General features: G+C 27.4%; 1 protein-coding gene across 2 annotated transcripts in view; it reads left to right on the top strand.

The window, feature by feature from the left end:
* LOC100214978 (histone-arginine methyltransferase CARMER) overlaps positions 1 to 23,307 on the top strand; it is a 77,513-nt gene that overhangs the window by 3,017 nt on the left and 51,189 nt on the right. For both annotated transcript variants that reach the window (XM_065801123.1, XM_065801122.1), the window contains exons 3-5: positions 8,114 to 8,223; positions 9,905 to 9,943; positions 20,262 to 20,327. In XM_065801123.1, the coding sequence (XP_065657195.1) occupies positions 8,114 to 8,223; positions 9,905 to 9,943; positions 20,262 to 20,327 (215 nt within the window). The remainder of the gene's footprint in view (positions 1 to 8,113; positions 8,224 to 9,904; positions 9,944 to 20,261; positions 20,328 to 23,307) is intronic.

The raw sequence follows: 23,307 nt of genomic DNA, 5'->3' as shown, positions 1-23,307 counted from the left end.
TTTTTTGTTTTTTTAAAATTTTTAATACCGGTTTGTTGTAATAAAAAATTTTTTTATTAAATATATTTAATTTATGTTTTAATATACATATTTGATTGACGTTTTAAATACAAGCAAGCAGTAAAGTAAAGAAATTTAATTTTCTCAGCTTATTATAATCATAAAACATTTTTTGTATTTAACTATGTATTCCAGAGGTGGTTTTTTAAAAAAGTTAGTCAAGAAATAATGTTAGATGAGTAAAAAAATAAATTTAGTCAATGCCGATAAGTAAAAAAGATTCTAGTTGGTGCGATCACCTAAATTAGTTGATGCTAACTACCAAACAAAAAAAACAAAAACAATAAATAAAAGACAAAATTTCTGATATAAACAATGCATGTCAGGTCAGGTTATCCTGCTACTGGTAACATGTAACCCAGTACAATCTGCTTCATGTCCTGCTGCTTGTAGGATATGCCTTTTTAGGCAAAGGCTAGGAGATGCCAACTCCGACTTAAAACACCCCTGCCTTGGGGCTCTTGGTTGAGGTAAGGCTAGAGATGGTGTCTTGATAAAAATACTCATCTTGGGTAGATGTTAAATGCACCCAGCTACTGTCTTGTAGAAGACCTCCTAGGCAGAGACTTAAGGGGTAAACAGTTTTTATCTGTTGACCAGCCTCGCACCCTTTCTTCATCTATTAGGCTGGCGCAGATGTATTTTTAATACATTGCTTCCAGTTTAGGATGTTGAATGCTGGATCTTCTTGACTCAATGCATAGGTTTTGCTTGTGTCTCTGTTTTTATGACTAGGCAACTCTTTCTATTATCTCCAAATTAGGGTACAGCTCTAAAACTCAGTTTTATGGTTTTGAGGCCAGCTGGTAGTCAGGTTTCCTGAACTCTGTAGTAGCTCTCAGAGAGGCTGATTCCATCAACAGCTGAAAAATATCAAAGTATTAACAGTGCCATGTTGTGCATGGATGGTGTTTGTACTTTTGGTGTGCATTGGAGCTCTTTGTTACGGCTTAGTGTTTATTAATAGTTATGAGGCAATTGCTTGGGTTATTAAACAGTGTACTGAGTAATATCTAAGCTTTAAGTCAAGTTCTTAAACAAATTTAAAAATAAATAAAGTACCAAAAATTATAAATACAAAAAACCATCATCATCACCAAGTTCTCTGAACCTATCATTCACTAATATTTGTGGTCTTCGAAATAACTTTTCGAAGTGATTTTTGTGATCTTAATGTTGATGGTTATCTTCCTTTAATTCGTAAAGACTCCAATAGTCACATGCTTGGCCTGGGCATTTACATTCGTAAGAATTCACCCATTTGTCATGAAACTCGGTTTGAATCCACAGACTATTCTTTCATGTGCTTTTGTTTAACACCACTTCACTCTATCGCCTTTCTCTTTGTTCTATATCGCTCTCCTTCATCTCAAGACTGCACTCTTTTTGATGTTATTTCTGATCATATATACCAAGCCCTTTCTCTTTATTTATCAGCCAATATTGTTGTTATCGGTGATTTTAATGCTTGTTGCACTGAATGGCTTGGCTCAAATGTCAGTGACTCTGCAGGCATCAAAGCCCACAACTTTTGCCTTTCTCAATCCCTAACTCAAATACTTTCCAACTCGCTTTCCAGACAACCCGAATCATTTACCTTCTCTACTCGACTTATGTCTTGTTTCTGATCCTAGTCAGTACTCAGTTTTTCCACATTCACCCTTAGGTGCTTTCTGATCACAGTTTGATCTCTCTAAAACTATTATCTCATTCTTCTTCATCATCTGACTCCCCCTATCATTGGGGAGTCAGATGATGATATTTATATCACTCCAGCTTCTGTATCTAAAGTGATATCCTGCTTAGACTCTTCTACAGCTTGTGGCACGGACACATACCTGTTTAGTTAAAGTGTTCTCCGGAGCTGTCATCTATACTTTCAAAACTATTCAACAAGTGCTTATCAGAGTCTTGTTTTCTAGCCTGCCGGAAAGCAGCATCTGTTATCCCTATTTTTACAAATTCTGGAGAGTGATCTGATTTGTCTAACTACTGTCCCATTAGTCTTCTTTCTATCATAAGCAAGGTTTTTGAATCTTTAATTAACAAACACTTAATCTCTCATCTTAAATATAATAACTTACTTTCTGACCAATATGGATTTCAATCTTCTCGTTCTGCAGCTGATTTGCTAACAGTAATAACCGATAGGTTTTATCGTGCATTAGATCAAGGTGGAGAGGTTAAGGCCATCGCTCTTGACATTTCCAAAGCTTTTGATAAAGTTTAGCATGCTTCTCCTTTAGTTTTCTTCTTATGGTGTATCTGGTAACATCTTTAAGATTATTGAATCCTTTCTTTCCAATAGTAGTATAAAAGTTGTCTTCCATAGACAGCACTCTTCTTCTCATTCTGTCACTTCCAGGGTTCCTCAAGGTTCCATCCTTGTCCCTATACTCTTTTTAATATACATTAATGATCTTCCAGATATTCTCACATCTAAGGTGGCATTGTTCGCTGATGATACTACTATTTATTCTTGTCATGATAAGAAGCCAACACTCTCTGATTGCATGGAAGAAGGGGCATTTGAGCTTGAAAAGGATCTCACTCAGATAAAACTCAATTTTTTTCAGCCAATCGTTATCGCAATAATTTAGATCTTCCTATACTTATGAACAGTAATATACTCAATGAGTCATTTACCCTTCATCTTCTAGGATTAGCTCTTACTTCTGATATTTCTTGGAAACCATATATCAAATCAGTTGCAAAATTAGCATCTGCTAAGCTTGCATCTTTTTATCGAGCTTGAAACTTTCTTTCTCTGGATTCTATTCTCTATCTCTATAAAAATGCATTGTAAATACAGTTGGACCTGCTCTTGCAGCCAACTCCAACCATTATCATATCGTCGTAATGTTGCTTCTGTTTTTCTTTTCTAAAAATACTACAATGGGCACTGCTTTAAAGAGCTAGTGTCTCTTGTGCTATCTACTAAAATTCATTCTTGCGTCACTCATCATTCAATTAAGTCTCATCCTTTTTCTGTGACTGTTCCTAAGTGCTCCAAAAACTCTTATTCATCTAGTTTTTTTCCTCGAACATCAGTTTTTTGGAATTTGCTTCCTTCATCTTGTTTTCCTAATTCATATAATTTACAATATTTTAGGCTGTCTGTCAATCGTAATCTTGCTTTATAAAGTTCATCTTTTCTCTTCTAGGAGCTTTCATCTCTAATAGTGTTTGTTTGCAGCCTTGTTGGAAGCAAAGATATTTAAAAAAAAAAATAAAAAAATAAAAAGAAGAAAGAAAAACATCTTCTTGATATTTTGAATAAACTTTGTTGATGAAGCATATGTACTATTTGAAGTAGAGTTTGCAGTAAGACTTGATAAGTTATTTGAGTTTTCAGCTGAAATGAGTGAAACTTTTAAAGAAATAGCATTTGCGGGTGTTGAACCAAACACATTGTATTTTATTTTTTATTAAATTTTTTATATAATATTTGCTGTGTTGGAAGGCATGGCAAAGAATTATTTGCTAATTTTGAGAATTTTACAAGCTACTTGAGAAATGAAATTTTGAGAATTTTACAAGCAAGTTGCCAAAAAAATCTCTAAAATTGCTAGGAAAATCCCAGCAATTTTAGGGATTTTCTATTAGTATTTAAAAGTAATGAATTTTCAATAATTTTCAGAATTATTATTAAATTTTAGTTTATGTCTTAGCTAACTTTATTTGTTTACACCCTGTATACTGAGGCATATTTTGAGAATTGCGTTTGTAACGAAACTAGTGACGTTACATTTTATTGTGTGTTGTTTTTCAATATACAATATTTATAACAAATATATTTTTTATATGTGTTGTTTATTGAAACATTTTTTTTTTAATTTTTAGTTTCGTTTAACTTAATTGTTTTTAATAAATAAGCTTTAATATAAACTCAACCAATTTGAAGATATCAGTGAAAACATTTAGTGTATTAAATTATATTTGACAAAAAATATTTAATATTCCAACGTTTTGAATTTTATGTGATGTTTTTGAAATTTCAATATAATAGTCATTAAATAATAGAATGTGATTAAACCTGTACGAAATCGAAGCTATAAGTGAAGTTTTAGTTTGATAAATTATTACATTAGATATTTATTTATAAGATATTTATAAGATATTTATAAGTATTATGCTAGATATTTAGTTTTTAAACAGTGTTGCAAGTTTTGATATTTTATTGGATGGACTTTAAATGCAATTTAAAGTAAAAGTTAAAGTTCAAGCAAAGTTTTTTGTCAAATAAAAAATTGAATGAGTTAGCAAATGGTTAAAAATAACCAGGGTACAATTAAGCAGTTAGTATGATGAAGTTTAACTGGAATTAAAAAAAAATCATGCTGAATTTAGCTTTCTAATAGAAAAAGTAAATCATTGGGTCTCATGCACTGAGATTTTTCATTTGAACTTATGCCGCATAAATTAAAATTAAGTATGTCATGCATAATTTATGACACTTTATTACGAATATAATTTCTTTATTTAACAATATGCAAACTCTACACATTTTGACTTCAGCAAAAAAATTTTACTTTTAAAAAATTTAAAGTTGATTTAATATTTTCTATTAAATCAACTTTAAATTTTTTCCCTAACAAGTTCATCAGATGAGTGCAGTTTTTTACTCTCGTAATGAAAATAGCAAGCACCATTTGCCGCTTATATATATATATATATATATATATATATATATATATATATATATATATATATATATATATATATATATATGAATATATATATATATATATATATATATATATATATATATATATATATATATATATATATATATGTATGTATGTATATATATACATATATATATATGTATATATACATATATATGTGTGTGTATATATATATATATATATATATATATATATATATATATATATATATATATATATATATATATATATATATATATATATATATATATATATATATATATATATATATATATATATAAAAGCAATTCATACCTAAAGACAATTATTTATTATTAAGCCAAGATTTATGTATCTTTCCTAACTTAAACAGCAAAAGATAAACAGCAGTAAAAATGTGAAGGTTTTCTAATAAGAACAATAAATTTAAAAAACAATATAATAAACGTAATGAAAAATGTAAACTAGAGAATAACTAAAATAATAAAATGAAGTTTTTTAACTTTTGAATGACCTTGCTTATTAATGATAACGCTTTTTTCACGTGCAAAAAAAAACAACAACATTTTTCTTGATCAACTTGATTAATTTCTTAGTTGTGTGTACTGATTATGTTTTCTAAATTTAAATCTGACACTATAAATCTGAGCCTGATATAAGTTGGTTGATATAAGTTGGTTTTTTTTACTATGATTCGAACCTTTTTAAACTGAAATGCTGCAAAAAAGTTTTATTATAATTGCAAATTAAAAAAGTCCAAATAAAAAAAGAAAATCCAAGCGCATATGCAGGCTAAGTCCGGAAGCGGGAGCGATGGCTCTCATTAACTGACCACGGGAATAATATTTAGTTGGGAAAAACCGGCCAGATTTTTTATTCGTTTCAAGGACATTTCAAATAACAAAAGAAAAAGCGCAAAAAAGTTTAATTGGACTGATGAGAGACAATTACAAAAAAAAATAAACTAGAAAAAGAAAATAACTTTTAACGCAAAAAAACTTAAAGCAAAATAAATTACATTTGGAACAAATATTTTCGAAACATCGCTCTTTGATAATTTTTTTATAAAATTAGGCGACATTTTTTACATAAAGTAACATCTTACGATTGCTTAATATGGAAATGAATGTTCTTTTATTTATTAAAGAGTTTAATATAAGTTTTATTTATATACTTGTGTCTTATTTCCAGTGCTGGATTAAGGTTGGGGTTAAAGGGGGCTATAATCCTGGGCCCCACAATGTTAGGGGCCTCGAAATAGTCAAGAAGACTTTTTTTTTTAGTCGTGCTGTGGCACATAAAAAGGCCTCCAATATAAAAAAAGCCCCTGGCCCTGAAAATTCTAACAAGATTCTAATAAAACTAACGCTAGCTTTAGTTTTATTTAAGCTAAATTATTTTATAAATAAAAAAGTTAATATTTTTAATAACAATTTTATTTTTCGTGTGAAAATTTTAACATATTTGAAACAATTCTTCTTAGTAAGATTAACAAATTAATTAATTAAATTATTGAGTTACTCTAGAAATTAAATTAACTAGATAGAAATCAACTTAAAAGGTTAAAAATATTTTATGAAGAGAAAGTGGAACTGCTTCATAATATCGCTGATGAAGTTTAGTGACTAGGCTTTTTAATTTTAATTAGTATTTAAACTAGAAAAAAGTAACTTTAAGTTAAAGTATAACCAGTTTGTAAGAATGGCAACTGAAGCGAAAATATTTAAGGCTAGTAAACCAACATCTAAGAACTTAAAAGCTTTTTTTTATACTTAATAACATCTTAAATATATATATGTATATATATATATATATATATATATATATATATATATATATATATATATATATATATATATATATATATATATATATATACACACACACACACACAAGTATAGCGCGAGTTACTTTGTATGCATGTTTTGATTAGTAACCAGAAACTTCTTTTATGTGTATTTCATTATTAGTTTTAACAACTTTGATGATTATTAATTTCATTGAAAACGCAATTATTGTTAAAAGTCTTTTTGTTTACAAAATAAATCGTAAAGATTGCTTTAAAAGATTACATTAGAATAAAAAACAGATACACAAAATTACATTTACATAAAAAATACATACTTTTGAAATAAAAAATAAGAATATACTAATAAAAGTCAATAATACATAATAAACTTTCAAAATTTTGACCATTTAAAAAATATATATATTTAAAACATTTATTTTTGCAAACAAATAGCATTAGTTTAAAAAGTTTACGGCCTTGCAGATGCGGCTCCTTGAATGAGCCAAAGTATTAAAGTATTAGTTCGTTTGATAGCATGTTCTTAAAATAATTTCTGCTAGAATTCTCGACAAATTTGGAATAATACAAATTTTAAAACAATTCAACAGAAAACTCTAGAACTTTATTTCGCTTAGTCAGCGTATTTTTTGAACCAATAGAACTAGTTTGTTTGTAGATTTGGCAGGTTTTTAGTGTTTGCGAATATTCTTTTTATTCTTCCGCACCAAGATGTTTTGAAAAAATTCAAGTTTATGTATGTTTCCATGTATGTCGGTAAAACAAAAAATTTTTGTTTTACGGACATTCATAAACTTAAATGTTCTCAAAACGACTACAAAACCTGGCCAGTTTTTTGCAACTAAATATTATTTCCATGGTCAGTAATCGAGAGCGATCGCTCCCGCTTCCCGACCAAGCGGGATATGTAAATTTAATTGTTTTAAAAAACCTCTATAGTGAATACAATATTAACTAAACAAACCAGATACTTAAATAACAAAAATACTAGGCAGAATCGTAAGTCTAAAGTGAAAGCCAGCAAATAATAAAATGTAGCAAATTTGTTATATTTTTTAAAAAATATTTTTAAACAGCTTAAACAACTTATTCACCTTTAAAAACCTCAAATACCTTAATAACCTCTATTACTAAAGATATCAAATTGCATTTGCAGTTTATATTAATTTTTGATATAATAACCAAAATGTGTTTTTTGATTTTATTCAGTTTTAATTAATTCTCTGTTTTAATTATTAAAAAGTCTCTGTAATAAGTAATGTTTTTAAAACAACTTTAAATCTTTGTGTAGTTATATAAAAACCACACAAAGACCTGGATCCGAAGAGTTTTGAATTTCAGCATGTTTGCTATATTCTCTTGTAGTTTACTTTATTCTTTTGTAGTTTACTTTATTCTCTTTTAGTTTACTTCATTTAGTTAATAACCCAACTTTTTTTTGTATTTTATGTAATAATAAACTTACCACTAGTACTAAAGATTAAAAAAACAATATCAATATAAAAAGCAAACAAAGTTTCGTTGCACCTCTGATGGAGCGTAGTGGTTATTGTGGTAATTTATATTTTTATAACTTTAGAAATGGAGCGTTTCAGCAGTGTTTTTAATCAAATAACACATGGTAAGCAAAATAAGTTGTCGATATTTGATGAAAGAACAGAAGAATCTTCTGCTGTTCAATACTTTCAAGTAAGTACAAGTTTTTTTCTATGTAGAGGTATAAAAATTAAATTTGTGCTGTTAAAACTGTATAAACTGTATTGAAAATGTTGAAGTTCTTCTTTTGATGCCTTTTCTTTTCTAAACATGATGCAAAAAATTCTAAATGTAGTTGGATCTGCTCTAATTGCCAAGCTTGAGTCTTAGTTTCATGTCGTAAGTTTGTATCTCTTTCTTTTTTCAGCAAATACTACCATGGTAACTGCTCAAAGAAGCTACCGTCTCTTATAATAATAAAGTTTAATCCTTCCTAGGAAATGCGTGCAATTTTTTGTCTCATTCATCCATGCATAAGTTTATTATTTAGACAACTTGGTCATGGGTGTTTGCAAGTTTTATTATATTAAGCATTTCTATACAATTTCTATACTAATTTTCAAAAACAAGTAAATCAAAATAGAAAGATAAAATTTAAATCAAAAAAAAATTATAAATTTAAATAATTTGTGTAGTTTTTTTTTTTTTTTTTAATAGAGTGGTTTTTTTTAGCAATGAAATTGTATAAGACAAAGCAAAAAAAAAAGAAAAGTAGTTTCAAGTTGACATTAAAAAGACAGATTTTTCTATGTTTTATTTGTAACCTCGTAGACTTTACTTTCTGCATCACTTTTTCAATTACATAATTAAATTTATTTGCTCATCACTACGCACTTTTAGCTTATTTGGATAAGGTTTTTACCTCATTCACAGAATGGCAGTGGTTTGAATTTTCCCATTACTATCCAATTTTACATTGTTTTTCTTTTCTATCCCGCTGGTCATATGTTTGTGTTGTAATCCTTTTTCTTTTCTTTTTTGTTCATAAAAAACCTTTCTGTTGTATATTTTTGAATGATACACATCTTTTCACATTCAGATTTCTTATATCATTCAAGTTTTTCAGTGTATCTTCTAAATAAGGCACACACATGTATGCATAGTTTTTAAGCTTCATTTATGCTGTCTACACATTTTTCACATAATTGTTTCATACTACCTTTCTATTCCTGTACGTTTTTATTCCCTTAACTTTTATCGCTTTATAATTTTGGATACCTTTTGCTTTTTAACATTCGGCTCAGTGCGCTTAGTTCTACCCACCATTTTGGTCCAGTATGTTATTGGTGAAATATACATAAACAATTATTAATAATAATTGTTTAATAAATCTTTGCTTGAATTTTGTGCTTTCATACTGGGCATCTGTCCAGCACCTTTAAATTGTTTTTAGCTAACTTTTACTCTAATATAACCTTTTCTCCTTCTTCCCTGAGGCTCTTACCGCTGTATATGTACCACTAAAGTAAATGGTTTTCGAGTTTGGTTGCGAATGATAAATGATAATGTAACAAGAATATGTATTGCAACAAAAAAAATTTGAATTGCAAAATCTAATAACAACAACCCAAAAAAAGCGAAGGTAGAAATAGTACACAAATTTATAAAAGTATGTATCAACATTGTATTTTGACACTTGTTTTTTGACATTGTGTTGTGACACTTGACAACATTGTGATTTGACACAAAAAATTTATAACAAAGAATTTGATATAAATTTTTTGTGTCAAATCACAATGTTGAATTTTTATGATGATTTGGCTTGCATTATTAAAAATGCTCTCTCTCACACACTCCAATGTAAATTGTTATTTCAGATTTTTTATCTCTTTAGTTTTATGGCTATCTCTCTCAACAGCAAAATATGATGCAGGTATATTTTAGTTTATGTTATTAAATATTATTGTTTTGCATTATATCATTATATCATACTATTTAAACCCTGTTCAAAACTTTAGTAATAAATTTTTTTCAAGGTATATTTTATGTATTTAAATATATATTTTTAAATATATTTTTAAAATTTGTTTAAATTATAAACAAACATTTTAAAGTATAAACTTTTAAAACGAGTTAACAATTTTTCCTTCATTTTTAAATCTAAATAATAATACTGAGGTAAATAATTTAGTCAATTGAAAACTAATTGACATCTAAAATAACAAAGCATAAACTATTAAAAAAAGGAATATGACTTAAACTTAAAAGAACATTATCACTAATACTATAAGTACCTTAGCGACCATTTCCACTATGGTTGTAATATATTGTCTATAAAAAAAGACAAATTGTTAGACTATTATTGAAATAATTTCTTTATTTATTTATTTTAGATCTCTAAAAAATGAATAATAATAAAGAAAAATAAGGTTTAACTAATGATAAGTTACATAGCCAAGTTATATGATAAGGTTAAATTATCATAAAACATGGTAAGCAAAATTGATTGTTATAATTGAATAAGCAGATATATACAGATTAATGATGATATTGAAGAACCACGTAGCAAGGTTTAAATTGTAAAAGGACATTATATAAGATTATGTGTAAATAAATTGTATAAAAAGACGGTAGGAACCCTTCAATGGGTTATTTTTGTTTGTGGTATCAAAAAGATTGTGAATATCTTAAGGAGGTTCTTATAATAATGGACAAAAACTAAAATATGTATTTATAGTAAGTACATTATTTTGGTATTTACTTTATTTGGTAAGATTTCATAAATTCTAATGAAATCCAATAACACTTAAAAAGTACTACATTATTTTCTAAAGCAATTTTAAAAATAGTTGAATAAAAAACACTTATAGCAAAGGCAATAAACTGTTACACAAATTAGCAAAAACATAATAATTAACAGTGCAATTAAACTTTATAATGTAACCAGAAAATAAAATTATACTTACCCTAATTATGGCGAATTAATCATTTTAAAAACTATAAGCTAATAATCAACATAGTAAATTTCAAATCATTTAAATTTACAAAATTAAAACCATATTTTATCAGTAGACCAAGTAAACTAATGATAGTTTGTCATATCATCGAGATAGAACTAAAAAATAAAATAGTAATAATAAAAAGTAGACATTTGTAAACATAATTTTCATATAATATATACACAATTTTCATATAATATATACATAATTTTCATATAATATATATATATATATATATATATATATATATATATATATATATATATATATATATATATATATAAATGCAGCATTAGTTTTCTGTTTTAATATGATGATGTCATATTAAAACAGAAAGCTGTGGGGGCTTCAGTACATACATCAACTATCTTATAGCCTACTGCCTCGAAGGAGTGCTGCTACATTGACTAACAGTTTGGCATGGGACAGCTATCTTTCATTATTCTTTTTTTTTTCTTTTTCTGAAAAATTTAGAACATGTTTTTAAATAAAGAACGCAAAAATGGTATTAGAAAATTTCATCCTTAGCTATGAATTAGCTATAGTAAATATATATTTTTTGTTACTTCACCTCCCCAAGGCCGATAAGGCCACTACAGATGAGGAGGCTACTTGTGGTTATAACCCTCTCTCAACTCTATAATTCCAAAACACGAACCTTGATGAACAAGGCCGCTGGGCGGAGAAACAAGTTGAGGGCGGTACTACCAGGGACGTGGTGGGGATCAAACTCCGAACCTCTCGCTTATAAAGCGAGCGCTCTACCACAACACCACTACCGCATATATATATATATATATATATTATATATATATATATATATATATATATATATATATATATATATATATATATATATATATATATATATATATATACACATATGACCAATATATATAATAATCAATAATAGTATAAAATATACCAAAATAGAATATGTTTCATTACTTAACACCTTTAAAATATAAACTTTAGTAATTCTAAAAACAGATGAAAAATTTTACAAATGATAATACCATTTAAAAAGGAATGTATGTTCTATAATTATATTATTTGTGAAAATGATAATAGACAGATTTATAGTTACCCTTGAGATTTAAAATAGTTCAATGAGAAATACAAGTTTGATAACCCAACTGCGAGCACATCAATTATGCCTTGTGCAATTTTAGATTTAAGCATCTCAGTTGATAAAATATTTTATGGAGTACAATACTATTTTGATGCTTTTTTCAATTCTACATGTTGCAAATTCAGAAATTTTCTAAATAGTAAAACAGCTTGAAACTCCTAAATTTGCTTATTACCTTAACATTGGGTATTTGAAAAAAATTTTTATCCTAATATTTTTAATAAAATGTTTAATTTAAATATATTTTAGAATTTTAATATCATGTTCTGAATAAAAACATGCTTGTTAAGACCCGTTTTTATTTATAAATAGATAAGGTCAGCATGTGGAGGTTTAAATCCTCAGCTTGCTTTTTTAAATTTTTTTTTTCATTTGAAAAACAAAACAGTTCCATAGTTCTATAAGTATTATACATACATATCATATACTCTTCATGTCATATATCATATACTCTTTATGCGAGTTCAACTTAGTTGAAAAAACTTAATAAGTAAAGTCGTAAAACTTAAAATAAACTTTAACATTTACATAGTTTTTAATTTACATTAGTTAGATATAGCCACATTTTTTTATAAAAAGGTGCTGATTGACTCTTTCTTGCCATTAACTCAGGTTTAATGGCTGTTGTGAGTTCAACGCAAATATGCACAAATGAGCATTATTGTTAAGTTGCTCAATATATAATATATAAACAAATATATAAATATGTAAACATAAATTTATTTATGTAAAAACTTTTTATATTTACTGCTGTTATTTACTTCAATTTTTGAAACGCAAAATCCAAACAGTTTTTTTTAATAATAAACGAAAAGAGTAATGGAAAAGTTGCTTTAATGTAATACTTTCTCTAATCTTTGATACACACTCAGTTGATGTATTTCTATTTTTTTATGTTGATATTATCTTCACCTTTGTATGATGTTATGAGTAAAGACATAAATGCACTTAAGTCCATAGTAATTGATCTCTTTAGACTGCCATAACTATATGTAAATTGAATAATAAAGGTATAAAATTTAGGGTATTTAGAGTTTTAAAATGATGATTTTTTCTCAATAATTTACAACATTAAATGTAATAATCAAACATTACTTTTAATATAAAGAAATATTGTTGCATTTTTTATCTTTTTTCAAAACAAACTTTTATAAATTCTAAAGAATTTAAAAAACTCGACACTAAAACAAACGTTTTATTTTAATAAATAAAAAAAGTTTATTTAATTAAATAAAGCATTTGTTTTAATGTGTTTTTTAAATAAATTTGTTTTTATGTTAAGCATTTTATTTAAAAGTTAATTAAATTCTAAACAAAATAACGTTTAGATAATAAATTTTAAATAAATACAAAAAAAAAAGAAAAGAAAACAATGGAAAAACTAACGTTTTATTCAAATCCTTAATAAAACAATTAAAATAAAAACGGGAAAAGAAACATTTTAAATAAAACAGATAAAAAAGAAGCCTTTTTAATTCTAAATAAAATAATTAAAATAAAACCTGCAAAACTAATTTTCGTTTTAATTCCTAATAAAATGGTAAAAAACTGCGCTCGTTTTTCAAATTTTTTGAACGACGATGTTTGAAAGAAAAGTCGGCGAAATCGACATTTGTTTTTTAATTTTATGCTAAATTTTTGCAGTTTATTGATTTGTTGAACCCTGTTTCTAAATTTTGTGCAAATCTACTGTTGACCTAAAACAGATTTAGGTTTGCAATTTTCTGCTGACCTAATTTTTCTTAATTCCGAGGGTTATATATTATATACAGCCCTCAGAATAAGTTTCGACATTTGGCAATGCTGACCTAATTGCAGACCTAAAAGTGTTTAAGGTTGGCAAAAATTGCTGACTTCATTGGAATGCTTTATGGTAACCCCTTTCTGTCAATTTTTTTCGCCGACCTGATTCTGACCTCTAACAGTATAAGGTCAGCACTTTATTGCTGACCTCATTTAGGTCAGCAATAAAGTGCTGATCTTAAACATATACATATATATATAAATATATATATATATATATATATATATATATATATATATATATATATATATATATATATATATACACATATATATATATATACATATATATACATACATATATATATATTTATATGTATATGTATAATATATGTATATATATTTATATATATACATATATATATATACATATATACATATATATATATATATATATATATATACATATACATATACATATACATATACATATACATATACATATACATATATATATATATATATATACATATATATATATATATATATATATATATATATATATATATATATATATATATATATATATATATATATATATATATATATATATATATACATATATATTACTTTTAATAACTGTTTTCTATAAAATCATTTTATTTAATTATCACAGGATCTTATATATCTGTTTTTATTAAAAAAGACATTTTTCTTCATTTCTATGTTTTCTCTTTTCTGTGCACACGCACACACACACACACATATTTTTATATATGTATGTAATTGTAATCATGTTTTTGTTTCATCTTTTTTTATTTTATCTTTTTTATTTTTGTTTTATCTTCCACTTTGTTTGACTAGTAATGAAGACTCTAAAATGGTTTTTATCTAAATTAAAAATAATTTTTTTTTATTAAAATAAAAATTGAAAAGATGTTTTTTTATGATCAGCTAAAAAAATTGCATTTTGTTGAGGATAATATTAATGTTTATATAAATAGCATAAATTGAGCGGATGAGTTTCAAAACTTTTCCATTGACAAATGTTATCATATGTTTTTATATCAATTGTGCAAGAATTATATACCTATTTTAAAAATGAAAGATAAAGCAAGTAAAGTTTAGATGTCATTTGGCTTAAGAAATAAAATCAGGTAAAAAAATAATTATTGGGCAGTAAATAAAAAATGAACTAAATATCTGGTCAATATGATTAGAGGAATATACCAAAATTTAAAAAAAAAAATTTTATAGCAACAAAAAAATGCTGTTAAAAATTAAGATTAAAATTTGATAAATATGGTGAAAAATGATATTTTTTAAAAGAGCAGAAAGTAAAATATCATAGAAGAGCACTTAATAATAATGCTGATTCTACAATGTATGACAAACTTTGTATTGCTGATATTTTAAACAAGTATCTTCATTCTGTCTATATAAAAAAAGATAATGCAAATGATTGTTATTTTGAAGCACAAACAAATAGTAGATTTGGAAAAATAGCTGTCAACCAAGCACTTGTAAAATCATAGTTGTCTAAATTGAACATAAATAAATCTAGTGGATATGAAGTATATCCTTGTGTTTAAAATTTGCTTTGAAAGTTTTTTAGTGCCACTGTCAATTATTTATCATTCATTTCATCATCAATCAAATCATTTACTTACAAAGACAAAAAACTTTTTGTAAGACCTATTTTTGAATATGCAGCATTGGTATCGAATCCTTGTAATAAAATGATATACAGAAATTAGAAAATGATCAACAAAGATCAACTAAATTGATTCCAGAGTTAAGGCATTTGCCATATGAAGCAAGGTTAAAAAAAACTTCAGTTAACTACCTGATAAACCAGGAGAATAAGAGGTGATTTATTCTAATATTTTAAAAAATTTTCATGAATAAGACAAAGTATCTTAGTATTAATGTGCGTTCAAAAATGATTTGACCATGGCTTTTAACATGTTTTCAAAATTTAAAAATGTGCTGGAAAAACTTACCTAACTTAACTAACAAAAAACTTAATGAAATAAATCTTTATTTAAATAAAAGAAATCTTAATAAAAAAGAAAATGAAAAAAAAATGTCCCAAACATTCAAAAACGCGCTCAATAAAAAAGTAATTTTTAATAACTTAGAAATAAATAACATTAAAACTTTATACTTCTAATGTTTTTGTATTAGCCAGCCCTCGGAATTAGGAAAATTGAGGTTGGCAATATTTTGGTGATTTTAATCTTAATGCGGTAGTGGTGTAGTGTTAGAGCGCTCCTTAACCTTAATGTGGTAATGCTCCTTAACCTCAATGCTGACTTAAACCTTAATGCAGTAGCGGTGTAGTGGTAGAGTACTCTGCTTCATGAGCGAGAGGTTCCAAGTTCGATTCCCACCACGTCCCTGGCAGTACCATGCTCAACTTGTTCCTCCGCGCAGCAGCCTTGTTTGTCAAAGTTTGTGTTTCAGAGTTACAGAGTTGAAAGAGGGTTATAACCACAAGTAGCCTCCTCATTTTTAGTGGCCATCCTGACCTTGGGGAGGTGAATTACAAAAACAAAAAAAAATGCTAGTTGGACATATTGTCTTAACAATAGCTGGGCCGAGTCAGTTGCCAACAAGTGGTGTTGCCCTATATAGAGTTATTTATGAAATGATAATCAAAAAGTCAACTCTTTTAATATCCTGCAACACAGTTGCAGATAAAGTTATGACTTTCTGGCTTAAGGCTAATATTCCATCTGTAGCAAAGCCTCATGTAGTTGCTAAACTAAAGAGTATTCACAAGCAGCATGTTCAAATGTTTAAGCACAGAAGTAGAAAATCAGCTACTCAGCATAGCTATCAAGAAAAATTCACTGCCAAAATGAATACACTTTTTGATATTGCTCATGGTGAATGGGATTGTCTCAATAAGATAAATTAAGATAAACAATTTCTTCTAGACCAGAGAGGTCCCCGAAAGATGTTAATGACATGAAAATTTTGACTGCGATATGTCAATTCAAACACAAAAAGCTTTTACTCGTCCAAATAATTCAAAACATTCTAGTATGGGAACTAGTCAACTCTCAGTTACAGTATCCAAACATTGTATTTGACAGTCAACTCTTTCATGCAGCATGAACAAAATGCATGACTGAACAAAAATAACACCATTACAAGCAATGATTGTCATAGCTGCAATTGGTATTGATGTAAATAAATTGACATTTTCACATTCCACTCTAATGGAAGCTCAAACTATATCCCGCGAATCTCTTGCAATAGCAGTAAGTAAAAATTTTCAACCCTTAATTCCACTAGTTGCTCATTTTGATGATAAAATTTTGTTGAATGTTGGTAGACCCAGATGTTAATGCCTGCCAATTGTTGTATCTGGCTCGGATATTGAGAAATTATTAGGGATCCCTGAGATACCTACTGGTACTGGCAGTCTACGTGATGGTTATAAAGAATTTGGAAGACTAGCTCTTTTCCTTTTGGGAGAAACTAATAATACAACAACTGTTTGCATTCCTGGGGCTTACCATTGTGCAAGATGGATGGCTAAAGGTATATACTGTTTAAAATTTTTTGGTTTTTGTCATCAGTTAAATATCACAGAGAAAGAAATTGGAATTTTAAGAAGAATATTTCTCTTCATAACCACAATATATGCATATTTCTGGTTTTCAGCACCTCTTACAACAGAACCACCTAAAAATGATCTAAAAATGACAGCAAAGTTGCAAATGTTGCAAAAAATAAAATTAAACTTCAGTTATGGTATTTAAGCGAAGATCTAGCTGCTCTCCCATTATTCAGTGATGAAATTTCTGTTGAAGAGAAAATAAAAAATTGTAAATGCCTTACAAAAAGAACCATTACCAGGTGACAATAGAAGACTTGCTCCAAACAAGATTTATACATTCTCTAAACTTTCTATAGCTAACTTTGTTACACGACGCTCAATGACTTTGTTTGACTCTCTCAATCTACCAAAAGAATTCTTGACATCCTCTCCTAAAATTTGGGCTAATCTGGATACATGTCTGCTTGTAAGATAGTTTGTGCCATGAAAATGGTTAATGACTGCACAGTGGGCCAGTGAAAAAAATTATAAAGAGAAAAATGTTGTTTAAAAATCGATTGAAATAAATAACATTTATTTGAAAGATTGCTGGGATAACAATAACTCCCAACAATTTGAATTGGGAAAGATCCCAATTCAAATTGTTGGGAGTTATTGTTTGCTAAGCTTGTACTACTTATAGTATACATTGTCAAAGGTTTTTGGTGATTGTAAGGTGATTAGACGCTTGTAAAATCTGCTAATTAGAAAAACAAATTAGTTAAGCTAGAATATAATTTTTTTTTACAGAAAAACAAGTTCATCTAGCAATGTGTAATAGCAAGTGTAATAACACTAGTTAATCATATTAAACTTAAATAAGTTTTGCTTTCCACGAGTGAGGATCTCATAATAAAACACGTGCCAAATAGTATACATAGCCCACTGTGGACTGTGCAAAACAGGCAGTTAAATTAGACACTGACTTGAAGTAAAACTGGTGCATGTAACACCAGCAATAGTTTGTTTTAATACATTTCAGAAATTTATCATTTTCGAAAAAAACGGGACTCAAAAGGGTTTAAGAAACAGGTCCTGGTCCTGGCGCCCTGAGGGTGGGGTATGAGAATAGGTCACTGCTATATACATTTGTTTTATTCTTATCACCCTAATAAAAAAAACTGATGCATGTAACATTGGCACAAGCTGATTTTAATAGATTTCAGAAATATATTATTTTAGACAAAAATGGGGTTTTTAAGGGGTTACAAAGCATGTGTGGAGGACCACTTCCCATCATCAGTTTGCAAAAAATAATTTTTTTTTATTGAACCTTACCAAAAAAGAGGGTGTGCGATATCAAATTCAAAAAAAATAAAAAAGCCCACCCTTATAAATATATATATATACACACACACACACACACACACACACACACACACACACACACACACACACACACACACACACACACACACACACACACAGATGGTATGTTTTTTTCAACAAAGTTTGTTTATCTCTTTAAGTGAATTAACTTTTATGATTTATATATAAAGTTCATTAAAGAGATTATTGTATGTGTGTGTGTATATATATATATATATATATATATATATATATATATATATATATATATATATATATATATATATATATATATATATATATATATATATATATATATATATATATATATAGACACACACACAAATGGTATTTAAAAAAAATAATTTTGTTTTTATAAAGAGCAACTTTTTTAGTCTCAATAGTTTTTTAGTCTCAACCTTTTTAGTCTCAATAATCTCTTTAATGAACTTTATATAAGAATCATTAAAGTTAATACACTTAAAAAAATAAACAAATTTTGTTTAAAAAAAAAAAAAAGACAAATATTTTTGAAAGCTATTTAAATTAATTTACTTTGATCTATAATTTGTTAATAAAAAAGATAATAATAAAACAGATTAGTTATCAAAATAAACTTACAGGAGTATGTTTTCAAGTACAAAAAATTAATTTCAGTAAACTTACGGGAGTAATTTGTTTCTGTAAACAATAAGAAACGATATTTTAAAAAGAAAAGGTTTTAAAAAGAATTCATTTATTATTATTATTTTTCTTTTTTGATGTGCAATTTGAATGCTAGTAAATTCATGACTAGCATAAATTTACATGGAAACTTACTATTTTTAAATTAGTAAAAAAAAAACACTATAGTTTAAATTAAATGTGAATATTTATTAAACAATCATTAAAAGTAAAATGTTCCTGAACAGGTTTCCTATAATATTATATAAACAGTAGTAAAAATAAAAGATTTATTATTTATTAAGTTTATTATTCCAAGCATAATTAAAAACTTAATTTAAATAAACCTAGCGTTTTAGTTTTTTGAGTTTTAGTTAAGTTCTTTTTATTTTATTTTACATTAGGATTTTATTTTTTATTTTTTTTTAAGGTAAGATTTTCCAGCACAATTTTAAATTTTGAAAACATATTAACAACTCTGGTCAAATCGTCAAAACAAAGTATTATTTGCGTGATCCTATAATAGCATGCGATGACACGCCTTCCTGACCAAGCCTGATATGTGTCTGTGTGTTTAGATTTTAAGTTTAAAAATAGTCTGATGATGAGACTAACCAGTCTTATCATCATCATCATCATCATCATCATCATCATCATCATCATCATCATCATCATCATATTCAGACTATTAAACATTTATTTGCTTAATAATCAATTATTAAACAATTATTTGCTTAATAATCTTGTTTTATTGAACTTTTTTTTTGTTGTTTTTAATTTTTAATATTGTCTATAGGATTATATACGAACGTCTACATATCAAAGTGCTATATTGCAAAATGCAAATGAATTTAAAGGAAAGGTATATTTTGATTAAGAATTTAAAAAAAAAATTTTTCTGATGAAAATTATAATATGCTGCATTTTAATAATTTTTAAAGTTTTAAAAAATTGATTTTCAAAGAAATTTTTTCTTTGAGAGTACAATGGAAAAATTTATCATTTACAATTTAATATCTAATGGTCCAAAATCAAAAGTTAATTGACTTAATTTAATGGTTATAATTAGTTTTATGGTTGGTCCTATAATCTTTGACAGATTTTTTAAAATAAGTTTTGATTTAGTTGCAATATTTTTATGGTAATTATAAAAAATCTTGTTTTATGAATTGAAAAAAAACAGGGTTAAATGAAAAAGAGGCTATGAAATAGTTTTGGGAATGTTTATTCTTATGCTTTTAATTAAATATTTAATAAAATTTTTGCAAATATTTTTGAATATCTTCATGATATTTAGTTGATTTGGATATAATCATCTTTTTCATAAAACGATTCTCTAAATGTTGTAGAGATTTTCTGAATAACAATACCATACATTGAAACCAAGTTAATGGCTAATTAAAATATAAAGAGTAACAAAATTAAATTTAATTAAATAAAACAATAATAACAATTAAATTAGCAACAATAAAAACAAATTAATTTTAAAATGTTTGTACTTTAATGTGTTGTTTTACATTTTTTCAAACATTAAAAGCAAAAAAAATATTAAAAGGTAAAAATACTGTAAAGTTTTCAGCAAAGTTTCACCAAGTCAAAACAGTAAATGGTGTAAGTGGGAAAAATCCAAGCTGTGGCTTATTCAAATGTGCATATCAGTGTGACTGAATTAAAAAGTGCTACACAAGCGACAACTAAATTCAACTTTAGTATATTTTCAACAACACAACATTAAGTATAAACATTTTTTTAATTAAATGATTGTTTTTTAAACTGCTTTTATTGATTGCTTTTTTCAATTGAATCGATGTATACAAAAACGTTCTAAGTCATAAAAACTATTTTTTCGGGGAAAGAGAAAAAACTTATTAAACCCAAAATTATTACTTTAATAAATTCAAAAAAAATCTGGATGCTTTTTGACATCTTTAAATATTAGATTTGTTAAAATATATATCAAAATTTGTGATATATATGCGTTATACATAGTTAAAGTTGTCTGACTTAGAACCTTTTTGTTTACATTTGTTAAAGATAATAACAATAAACTTGTCTTTTATATATTTATTCATTTTTTGTACCAAAAACTATTAAAAATCAAAATTCAAACTATTACACATGTTAAATCACACAATGTATAAAAGGACTGATTACAAAGCCTTTGTCAGACACCTCACTGAATATCGGGTTCCGCTTCCCTGCCATTCGCCTCGTCGGTTGTTGGCCAGCTCATGAGTTCGTCATAAAAACCACTGAACTCATCCGGAACATATTGCATTTGCTTCCTAATATCCTGCAGTTTCACTCTTTTTATCGGAACATTACCCAATGGGTAGCACACATTTTGCGGAAACTCGGCGATGCGATCAACAACTTGAGACATCTTGTAAGTTTGGACCATCAGCCCATCAATGAGTGGCGTACAGACAATTACACCTGGAGAAGTCCCGTAAGTGAAGTGCATTAGAGAACTTATTCCAAAACTTATCTTATCCTTAGCAGGAACTTTCTTTCCCCGTGTTTCTTCCGAAATGCAAGATTTTTTGTAGAATGTTGGCCACCACTTTTGAAAATCTATAATATCTTCTGTAGCAACTTCTTCAACAGTAAACTTACCAGTAATAATAGAAGTAATGATAAGTTCAGTTATCTGGTGAACAGTGTACACCCTGTCATACTTTTTCAGTTTTCTCTTTATTACAGCGAAGTCCCGGTCACAAGGTAGGTACGAGTGACCTCTTATCGGGTAGTACTGCTCGCTTCGATCAAATCGGCCAGTATCTGTGAGAGCCAAAAAGACTCTGTTTAGTGCATGGTTTTTATTTTGTCCTCCACAGTTATCTGATAAATATGATAAATACAATAATAATAATAATACCATAAAGGCTTGTAAAGGCATCCACACATACCTTTTCTTTGGCGTCCCCCACCAAAACCTCGTAAGTAAATGAAAAGTCATGAGCTACTCTTCCTTCGGCACCTTCCTTTCTGGGTCGGTGAGATTTCACCTTCATGCTTGTAATCAACAATTGTAGAAACATATCTTGCTTGTTCTTTGTCTCTAACGATCTCATGCGTGCGAAGATCTCGTTGCTCTGGTTTTTTAGACGTTCCGTACACTTCTTCAAGCATCTGCAAGCAAAATATCTCATTAGATTATGCTGATATAAATGTTCGAGGTAGGCCTAAATGCCATAGCCAAACTCTAAAAAATGATGTTTGAGTAATAACATTTGACTACTGTTTAAGGTCAATTCACTAGCCTAAATGGAACGATATGGATCGTGTTGGATTAGTTTTGTCTAAGATGTTTTTATGAAAACATGTTGCATGGTATGTAATAAACAAATTGTTAGAAGGCTAATTGGGTATCGAAATTGCAATACAAATCTCACCTGCAATCAGTTCCAACAGTAGTAGCAGGTACATTTCTTCCTTTGTAGTCAATGTACTCTTTACCTTTCACTCTAGCTTCTTTAACAACATTCCTTTTCCACGTAACCTCATTTTTAACCTTTCTTCTACTGCTAGTACTAGTTTCTTCATCCATTATAAGTCTTTTTCATTAAAACAACGAGATGAATTGTAATAATTACAATTCATAACGCTATTTAATTATTAAATTGCGTGGGAGAAACCCTGTACGGCGGATTTGACTGACGTAGTTTCCTTGTGGAAATATAAATATAGTCTAAACAATTTTTTTATGAGCATATTTGAGGTGTTTTTAAAGTATAAGTTGAATGAGAATTTTTTGTAGAGGCAGTTTTTTTAATGAATAAAAAAGATCTGAAATCGAAACATTGTGTTCATTGCGAGAAAACTGCATGAATAATAAAATA

This window comes from Hydra vulgaris, chromosome 07 (genome assembly GCF_038396675.1).
Source record: "Hydra vulgaris chromosome 07, alternate assembly HydraT2T_AEP".
Taxonomy (NCBI): domain Eukaryota; kingdom Metazoa; phylum Cnidaria; class Hydrozoa; order Anthoathecata; family Hydridae; genus Hydra; species Hydra vulgaris.
This window is presented reverse-complemented; position numbering and strand designations above follow the sequence as displayed.